At 33.2% G+C, this 10,927-nt stretch overlaps 1 protein-coding gene across 1 annotated transcript; it reads left to right on the forward strand.

Annotated features, from left to right (window-relative positions):
- The first annotated feature begins 1,620 nt into the window (after positions 1–1,620).
- Positions 1,621–10,927, forward strand: LOC132733027 (dehydrogenase/reductase SDR family member 4-like). The gene is made up of 8 exons (XM_060719602.1): positions 1,621–1,968; positions 4,394–4,571; positions 4,885–4,962; positions 5,465–5,559; positions 9,021–9,078; positions 9,412–9,546; positions 10,114–10,163; positions 10,656–10,927. Exons 1-8 carry the CDS (start codon positions 1,919–1,921, stop codon positions 10,768–10,770), a joined length of 759 nt encoding a protein of 252 aa, XP_060575585.1. The 5' UTR covers positions 1,621–1,918; the 3' UTR covers positions 10,771–10,927.

The raw sequence follows: 10,927 nt of genomic DNA on the forward strand, positions 1-10,927 counted from the left end.
TGTGTTCATGGAACTTCAGTATGACACATTTGTGCCATTTACGAAAAGCGTCGTATGGTCCCCAAGTAAAAGAATACGTGTGCCCTAAACGAGAAAACAATGAACAATGGGCGGAACTAAATACAATGGAATTTTAAAAGGAATATACTGGAACCACCCAAGTTGAACAAGAGCCGATTGAACTGGGTGATGCTCCCCGAATGGGTTTTGGACTTGGAGAAGTAGTTTGTTCAGCATAAAAATTAAAGATTAAATGACATTATGTTATGGGTGGTTTCACTGTTTAAATATGCAATGAAGAAAGTATTTCTTGTTGAAACATTTTGCAGTTTCAGAGTTATGTCCCGGACAAAGTTCTGAGTGTAAATATGAAAAAAGGCAATAACTCCAAAACTAGGCAGGGCAGTCTCTTGGTTCTTGTGCATTGCACTTATGCTCAATGAGATCTATCTACTTTCTAAGTTTCTTGCTGATACCTCTTGTTTCAGAATGATGTCTGGACAAAAATACGGACGGACATATAGACGGACAGAAATAGCGGCAAATTTATGCTAAAAAGGTCAAAAAGAAGAAACTTAACAACAATACATGTTCACACATCAATAATGTCGTGCTGATGATCTCTAAGGATTGAAAATATAACATCTTTGATTATACATTGTATGTAAGGGGCCTCCACACGGCACAAATAACACTGATGTGGCAATAAAATAGAGAAAATGGAATCTCTAAAGAACGCCAAAAAAGATAAAAAAATGTTTCAGTTTGGAATTGAGTCTTCAGTTTGATTGAGCCTGTTCATGGATTGTGCTGGAAAGTGAAGTTACCGTCCATGCCCTCTAGCACCGTCTTTTCGTTGTTTCAAGTTATGTGTGTGTCGCGATGGCTCTAACGGGACACCGTAATTTCTGCATATTCTGTGGGAAATTAAGTGTTTTAGTATAGCATAAATAATTAATCGTAAATCTGACAACATTTATTTTAAATTTTAAACCTTTTTTTTGGTTGCTGATTTTTTAAGAGCAGGAATTTAGAGCCGTTCTTTGATGATAATACAGACATTGTTAAGACTGTTAGTTGGAGCTGTTTATGCTTTAAAATAGAACTCTTATTCTATATGAAAGACCCTGTCCTATTTTAAGGACCCTGCATACATCAACCACACTATTACAATTAAGATCAGGAGCATGTCCACATATCGTTTTTTTGTACTCCGGTGATTTTACATATACAGTATATAAAAGTGTATAGCTTATTATATAAACCGGTAGAGCATAGACTATTTCAATGGAATGAATACAGCAATACCCGCACTTAAAGGCATTTTAATATTTTTTATATTAGTGTATATCTACCATAAAAATAAGCGATGCAAAATCATTGATTCGTAAATATTTAATACCGACGAAAGTATCTGCATTAAAGATTTGCATATACATGTATATATTTTTTAAATACACAAAATGTACATGATTATGACAAATCAATTTGAATCAGTCTTAATTATATCAGTTGCTTTTGTGGGACACCCCCGAGCAATCATACCTACTAACTACTAAGGTCAATTTGATATATGCCATCACCCATATCTGTCACTTAACGTATATAAAAAGTCACTAAACCGTTTCAAAGTCGGACAATTATCTGGTTTTTTTTACTTCAACTGTATAAGAAAAACAAAATTGTTAGTACCCAAGTCAAGTACGTTTTGCCTTTAAGCACTCAGTCACTGAATCCAATAAATTCCCCGCGTTACAAAATCTGTTCGTTTTTTTTTTCTTCTGTTTTCAAACTGTCCGCTTGACAAACGGTTTATGCAATGAGCAATATCGTTTCAAAATCTAAGTCCGAGTAAAGTTTTAAAATTTTATATTACTTTAACAGTAGTTTATTTGTTGAAATGGAAAATTAAAAGAAAATGGGAAAATTAAGCGGAAAAATTGCTATAGTAACAGCTTCTACGTCCGGGTATGTAATTCATTTGTAACTACTATAATCATCGATCTTTAATACATTACTTTTTTATCGTTTTTATCTTTCCCCGTGTTTTTTCTGCTATTTTATTGGATTTTTATTTTTGGTAGTGTGGGGGTGTACTGTCGTTTTTTGTATGATTAAAACTGAAGAAACATTTTTAGAGATCTTATGAAGGCATACTGTAAATCAATTCATTTGTTTCAGTTTGGTAGCAAAAGCTCCAACAAATATAAATACTTTGGTCATGTTAGTCCATTAAAATTATAGTAAGGATATTGTCTGTCATTTATGTACACTCGAAGTAGATTTGTTGCCAGCCACTCTAGAATATCTCTTAAACGGAGCACAGGAGAACAATGTGAAAAATACTTTTCGTTATTTAAAAAAGCCAGCTTTTTTTATTAACGCAGCGATTAAATCTTTGTGTCTTAAGCGAATATCCTCTGACTTTCTACGTTATAATAAACAATTTAATAAAAATATATACTTAAAGTATCCAGTCATATCGTTATATTAAAAGTACTGTATACAATATCGTAAAATATCTATATTCATGTATTACGATTGATATCTGATACATAGTAAAATGTTTCTCATTCCAACGACACCAAAATATATGTATGAGGTGAAAAAAATACCTGTAACATCATATTATATGCTGATATCATGATCATGTAGGAAAATTGTAATTTTATACAATGAAACTTTTTATTTACATTAAGTGCTCCTGAACTATAACTAAGTAGTTATTAATAGCTTGGACTTTGACACAATTTTAGATATATATTACGTAATACTATATTGTGGCGAAACTGTAGCATTTTCGATATGAAAAGTCTTTTTAATGAAAAATATCATTTTGGGAGTAGTCTTTCCAATTACTTAACAGTACTTGCTAATTATCTATATTGACGTCGGATTAATCTAACTGAATTTATTTGTTTCTCGGCTACCACCTCGTCCAATATAGTCTTGACAATTGTACGTGTACTTGTTAAGTAGAATTCAGTATTGTTCTTAACAATGTATGATAACCTCATAATAAAATACTCATAAGTTTTTATTAGTTTTCTTATACTCGTATTCCCTGCTGTACAAGTTTTATAGAGCATATCAAAGCACATATGAGCCGTGTCATGACAAAACCAACATAGTGGGTTTGCGACCAGCATGGATCCAGACCAGCCTTGTGTATCCGCGCAGTCTGATCAGGATCCATGCTTTTCGCTTACCAACCCTATTACAAGTAGAGAAACTGATAGCGAACAACATGGATCCTGATCAGACTGCGCGGATGCGCAGGCTGGTCTGGATCCATGCTGGTCTCAAACGCATTATGTTGGTTTTGTCGTGACGCGGCTCATTATATTAATTGTAATTAAAAAGATTGGGTTATGTTGATACGGTCTTTCCACTTAAAATGAAGATTTCGATGTGTGTGGTTTTTTTCATACCTTTATAATTTTTATACAAAAAATTGCTTGTGGACCATATTTGGTTTTTCATGGAATGGCACAAATGTGTCACGTTGAAGGTTCCATCATGATCACCACTGCGGATGCTTAAACACCACGTTTATGTTGAAAGATGGGGTTCTGTTTGAGCCGGTGCTAGGGGGCGGGGAACGTAGAATGCATTTACCATTTACCTAGCCTGCTGCGATTTCAGTTTCTTCAATGTTTTCCTTTTTTCTACTTTAAGATGATTTTTTAAAGATAAACATATGACCCAGGAGAGTCGCTGTCAAAGCGGTGAGCTATTTATCGATACTTTTACCGCAGATGGCTGACTCATTTCTTATTAAAAATATCTAATGGCAAACCCTTTAAGTATTTTATAAGGCCAGTATATGTGTGTATACATGTATGTATAAATGTTTATCATTTAAGTTAAATATGAAACCTAAAAGATTACCGATTACAGAAAAAATGTTTTAGGCAGAATTATCAAACCTGTCCAAAGACCGACCGATTTTATAATCTGATATTTCATAGATGTCTGTCTTTTCATAGATGTCTATGTAATAAAAAGCTTTAAAGCGCACAATTTGTTGGGCTATCAAAAGATGGTTATGTGATGACCAATGAATGATACAGTTAATACCCCCTTTGCACCACCTTTACCAAAATTCAACTTTCAAAGAATTGAACACGCTATTTTCAGCTCTTTTCTTGGAATATTATACCAATAACCATAGAAGCCAAAACGCTAAAATTCCTAGAAAATCCTTATAAACATTCCATCATTGACATAACTCACAAATACCGAAAACGTAGAGCTGAGTCTGATAATCAGGATATTTCCATTTCTGTGAAAATTTTAAAAATTTGTTCATGAATTTGGTTACATATAAATAAAAAACAGCAATTGCATCTTTTAAAGTTTACTTTCATATATAATATTTTCTTGTCAATAGAATTGGGTTGGCTATTGCGGAACGTCTTGCTGAAGATGGAGCTAAAGTAATGATTAGTAGTAGAAAACAGGAGAACGTTGATAAGGCCGTACAGATGTTGAAAGACAAAGGCCTGGATGTGTCAGGTGTAGTGTGTCACGTGGCGAAAAGGGAACATAGACACAGAATGATAAAGCAGGTTATGTACTTATGATAGTCTTGAGTTTAAAGTTAAATTACTTACACGCACTTTAATTGCATGTGAATGAGTGCTTGTATCCATCTACTGGAATCATAGATCAATTAGTTCGTGCGTAAAGAGCAGGTATTTCCTATAAGCGTGTGCCATAGAATGCAAATGTTGTATTTAAAACGGAACTTTCATTAAGGTTCGTGAAAGAAAGTGTTAGTCTGCCAAATTTAATTGGTAAAGGTACTTTAGAATTCGCGAAGCTTGTAAAAAAAATAACAAATGTTAAAGCTTTATTTTGGTTTATTATTATTTTTTTCAGACAATGAAAGAGTTCGGGGGTATAGACCTTCTTGTATCAAATGCCGCTGTCAATCCTATATTTGGTCCAATATTAAATGTAAGGATAACCCTACATGTATTCTGTGTTGTCGGATATAAATGTAAGGAAATTTATACATAATGTCTTTGTGGTGCAATATTGATGCGATTAAATATCGCTTGGTCAATGGAATATAGCTTTTGAAACAGTTGTATATTCAAATGCTTCACCAGATAATTTAGATACTAATAGGTCACACTTTTGTTACGGGACATCATGTGCTCTCTATTGAAAGAAACAGTGGTTTTGCTTTATAAAAAAGTGGTTCTACCACGCATGTAAGAAAATATTAAATTAACAGCAACCAATTTTATTTTGGAATACAAGAATATAAAATAACTAGTATACATCTTGTTGGTCAAAATCTATTTCAATGGAAAATTCTATAATTTGATATTTGCACCTGTCTTACATTGAAGTAATGTAAAATACAAAATATACCATTTTTTAAATGAAAAATAACCATACTTTCTTCCAAGCATATTTTTACATTTTCCGTTGTTGTTTTTATTAAAAATAGGCAACAGAAGAAGGCTGGGATAAGATATTTGAAGTAAACGTCAAATCAACATTTTTCCTGATAAAAGAAGTAATACCTAACATGGAAAAGAGAGGGTAGGTCTGTCCCACCACCGCCTTCCCACCGCGTTTCTTGTTTTGTTTTGGTTATTTGAGCGGATCAAAATAATAGTGTACGTATGTTAATCAAAACGTTTATCATCGCACCATCTACGTGTGGTCACCTCCACATAAAAATGTACATTTTTGCATGTCAATGCTGGCATGGTTATTACATGTACTTTGATAATTTGGTTGAGCTTATTCTCTAAATTTGCATAACAGTCTGTGTAGGGATGTAACAAATCCGAACCTACATTTGAGCCTTGTCACGACAAAACCAACGTAATGCGTTTGCGACCAGCATGGATCCAGATCAGCCTGCGCATCCGCGCAGTCTGATCAGGATCCATGCTGTTCGCCATCAGTTTCTCTACTTGTAATAGGGTTTGTAAGCGAACAGGCTGGTCTGGATCGATGCTGGTCGCAAACGCATTACGTTGGATTTGTCGTGACAAGGCTCATTTGTGTTTTACTTTACCTTGATGGAGGGTAAGCCTGGTCCCTCGTACTTCTGTTTCAGATCATCTTCAAGATATTACTTTGCACTAAAGGTCAAATTTGTGAATTTTGGTATAATTCGTCATAACTTTGTTATTTATTTATGGACCCGTATCACTGTTGTACAGCGTCCACCAGATATAGCCCCTAAAAACATCGAAAACGAAAGTAGAAAGTTGCACACTGAGTACACCCAAGGTAATGTTTTAAATTATTTCTTCATCATTACTTCATCGATTTTTCCAAACTAAACAATATCATGAAGCTAAATGTTTCTAGTTTTAGAGCAATTTTTGCTTTTGTTTGCAAATTGAATACTTTTTGTTAACTTGGCGATAAAGTGTAGCTTATTTGTTGACATTTGCGAACGATGCTGATATTTACCACTAAATCAAGCCCAAAACGCATTTGCTGTATCAAATTCCGCCGTTAATACAAACTATAGTCATCCCTCTACTTATATTTGAGTTTTCATCATTCAACTCGAGCTGCTTTTAACAAAATTTGCAAAAAACGGCCTTGCCTTGTGTACAGAGTCTAGCAAAGAAAACAAATTCAAGTAAACGGGGTGTAGTAGTTTAATGTACAGGGTTTAGTAGATGTATCCGGTGTCTAGCAGTCACATATTTTTTTTAAGTATAGTCTTTAATATTATTTTTTAATTGGAAATAATCTCTTTTCAGACTAAACATGGATAAATTAGAGGACGATACAGAGTTAACTTATTTATTAAATAATTTAACTTTTTAGTGTTTTTGAGCCTAAAAGTATGACTACGTTTAATTCTGTGACAATCATAAGCTGAATAGTGTCGGTATTTAAAAGACATGTTGAGGAGTTTTCTGACCAACTCGCTGAATGGAAATGGTTCACGTCAGCATTTGTTGAAGAAACATCAGATGAATTCATTTTCATTGAGATTGCCAAATTTTATGATTTTCTTGAATGGACTATCTTTTGGCACATTGTTCCTTTTAGAAATGTGAATTTTCTTATTTTTGTCATCAATAGCTTTTGTTCGACCTTGTTCTGTACATAACTCTGCGGTCACTTTGTAATAATGACTTTAACACTTTGCCCATTATACTCTCTATGTCGAATTTCCAAACTGGAGTGATATTCTATGATATGCCGAATGGACTCTTTAAATGCTTCATATCTCTCTGCACACTCTGTACATTGGTATGGCATTGTTGAACTGAAAAACTAAAATACCATCATCATCGTCATCATCATTGAATAGTCATCAATATCATTTTCAGAAAAAGCAGCAGCAAAAGCGGCAGCATTGTATTTATTAAATAATATCGAAATCACAAGTGATATAGTAATAGTTTTTGCCCAAAAGATAAATCAGATCATTAACTTAACTAATCAAAAACTAATCAAGGCGGATATTTTACCAAAGCTCATTAACATATGTTTGTTTTTCAATGAAGTCTCAAGACCGGTAAACTAATAAACCAATATAACAAGTTTAGATCAAGTTTTGTTAACAATGGATAACTCGAACATGGTTTAATATTGTTTAAGACAAATTATAGAATTTGCTGAAATGTTCTACCACTATGGAATGAAATTGTGGTCTTTTGAGTTATACATTTTTCCTATTTACTTACAGTCACGCATAAAAAGTGGTCTAGCAGGACTGCAATTAATGTGCATGTTGCTTAATATGTTTATAATTAAATTAAACATTTTCAATTTTTATAAAATTAAAATCATACATTTCACAATCCCTGCTCGCGCAATCGATCGTTTTCTTCATCAGCGTACGTGTATATGCTAAATTTATTTTGCAGAAAATTACATTTGTTTACCTACTACACCCCGTACACTCGCTAACACTTTTCAATCTACACCCCGTACACATCCGTGCTAGACTCTGTACACAAGGCAAGGTCGTATTTCGCAAATTTTGTTAAAAGCAGCTCGAGTTGAAGGGTGAAAACTCAAATATAAGTAGAGGAATGACTATAGTGTGTGTTAACGGCGGAATTGATACAGCAAATGCGTGCTGTGCTTGATTTAGTGGTAAATATCAACATCGTTCGCAAATGTCAACAAAGACGCTACAATTGATCACCAATTTAACAAAATGTATTCAATTTGAAGAGAAAAGCAAAAATTGCTCTAAAACTAGAAACATTTAGCTTCATGATATTGTTTAGTTTGGAAAAATGATGAAGTTATGATGAAGAAATAAGTTAAAACATTACCTTGGGCGTACTCGGTGTGCAGCTTTCTACTTTCGTTTTCGATTTTTTAGGGGCTATATCCGGTGGACGCTGTACAACAGTGCGTATGCTGAATAATTCAAACATGGCCTTGACCTTATTTGACCTTGACCGTCACGGTCAAATTATTGAAATTTGCTTAAATTGTCATAACTATTTATTCATTTACATATTTGATTTATACTTGGGCAAAATAACACATATGACAAAAACGACATGTTGAATTATTGTGATATGACATTGACCTTTGACATTTACTGTCAAGGTCAAATTATTAAAATTTGCTTAAATTGTCATAACATTGTTAGCTTTTAGGGATTTAATTCACTTTTGGACAAAAGAACACTTATGGCAAAGCTGACGTGATGAAAAATCTAAATGTGACCTTGAGCTTTGAATGACATTGACCGTGTTTGAATTTGAATTATATATTGTACAAAATGATTATGTTTTCAGTCAACATTCTTTACCGCAATATTCTTCCTCTAATATGTATGACTTAACAAAAAATGATGAAAAACTTTGAAATCACCTTAAAACTAGTTTTTTCATGTAAACCTGTGGTCTTTCACCTAATTTTGGTGAAAAATTGTTGTTTTGTAACATTTATATTTTTTTTAGTTAAGAAATAAGACAAAGTCGAACGTGGCCCCCGTTAGTTAAAATTTGTAATTATTGTTCTTTTATACATGTACTTGTTTCTTGTACATTGTATTACAGGGGCGGTTCTGTTGTCATAGTTTCCTCCATATCCGGCTATATTCCTGTTGGCTCCACGGTAATTATTTCAAATGTTTCCTTAACACAATTAATATTTTCATATGAAACAGAAGTATGGTTTCACGTTAGTGTTAAATTACGGACAACCAAGGTTAATTGGAAATAAAGAATATCAGACTGTATCTTGACCTTTACAAAACAATTATACCAGATTAAGCATGTTATATTGTGTGCATTTATTGTGTAAATTTGTTTAAAAAAAATAGGAAAAAGGACATTTTTAATGCTTAATTAATGAGCTAAATTCGTATGTTCTTCATTGAGTCATTCAATGCTTATATTGGTATATATATAATAATTATATGATATATGTTCGTTTTTATTTTTACAGTTCACAGGGGCATATTCAACAAGCAAAACTGCCTTGATAGGGCTGACCAAGACGTTAGCTGAACAATTAGCAACGATGAATATTCGTGTAAATTGTATAGCACCTGGTCTTATAAAAACCAAATTCAGCGAATTGGTAGGTATTTGTGATAATTGCCAATAAAGATAGACACAATTGTTCATATTAATATTTTGTACAGTAAATACAATCAGGGCTTTGCTGTACATATCAAGGATATTTTTTTAAAGATGATTATGTCTTATTGCTTGATGTGTTCATTTTTCTATTTTAACATACTAGTTATTATGCATGATATTGATAGGTCTTCACAAGCTATTAGTAAGATGTACAAAATTAATGTTTAGCACAATGTTTTCTACTGTTTTTGTTTGGTGTCCTGCTAGGTTCCTTGCCGAAGGTCTTGTGTTGCTAGGTTTTACAGGGAGCTCCTCTAAGTGAACGGCCTATTTTGTGTTTATCTTTGCACGCATATTTTGTTTTTTGACTACAGAAATCATTGTTTTATAGGTTTGAATCTTGTCGTAGCAAAAAATAACAGAGAAAGGAAACAACCGGCCCTAAACTGTTGGTAGAACTGAGTAGTTGGAGCTTAGTCACGGATTGGCTTCAAAATCTGAGTCGCGTCACGTGACGCGGTTCATTTTGTCTATCTGTGACAAACGTCTTTTATTTTTTTTTCAGCTAGTAAAAGCTGAAGGCAAAAAGATATTAGACTCAATTTATTTGAAAAGGTAACTATTTTTATAGAAACTTTAAAATACATGCTTTAATTTCTAGTCAGTTTGTCAATTCATGTGCCATGTATAAATTTGTAAACAGTATATGTTCGAAGTGGAATGTCATTCTTTTCTTTTGTTGTTCATTTTTGTTTTAACAAAAAAGTTTGACGTACTTGTGTAATGAAAATGACAATGGAAAACAATTCTAAAGGCCTTCGAACAAAATATAATTAAGTTAACTGAAAATAACTTTGTTATGCATTGATCAGTAAACTGCCTTTAAGAGGATCGCATTATGGGATGCCTTTGTAAATTATTTACTGGTACACTGAAGGCTACTTGGACCGGAATTTAAACACCAGACCGCTCACTTCCTAAGCAAGCATTTCGCCCCAGCCCTAAAGGCTTCAAATATAGTTATCAGTAAAAAGTTATAAGCAAACCGAATAATTTAGAATTTTTATTAGAGTTTGTAATCCTTAAATCTGGAATTTACTTTTACAGATTTGGGGAGCCGCATGAATGTGCTGGAATTACTTCTTTCCTGCTTTCCAATGACGCCTCGTTTATTACAGGGGAAACTGTGATCGTATCTGGTGGTATGGTGTCGAGACTATAATGACCAAACGACAACTAAATATCTAACTTTTTTTCAAACTTCATTGGCTCTCATCCAGGTTAACAATGCAATATTAAAGGAACGTGTCCTTTCATTAACAGTGGGTTTGTAAATAAAGATAATACTGTAAAAGTAATTTATAATTCATATACACTCA

Source organism: Ruditapes philippinarum, unplaced genomic scaffold, assembly GCF_026571515.1.
Source record: "Ruditapes philippinarum isolate M1 unplaced genomic scaffold, ASM2657151v2 ctg2501_1_1_1_1, whole genome shotgun sequence".
NCBI lineage: Eukaryota > Metazoa > Mollusca > Bivalvia > Venerida > Veneridae > Ruditapes > Ruditapes philippinarum.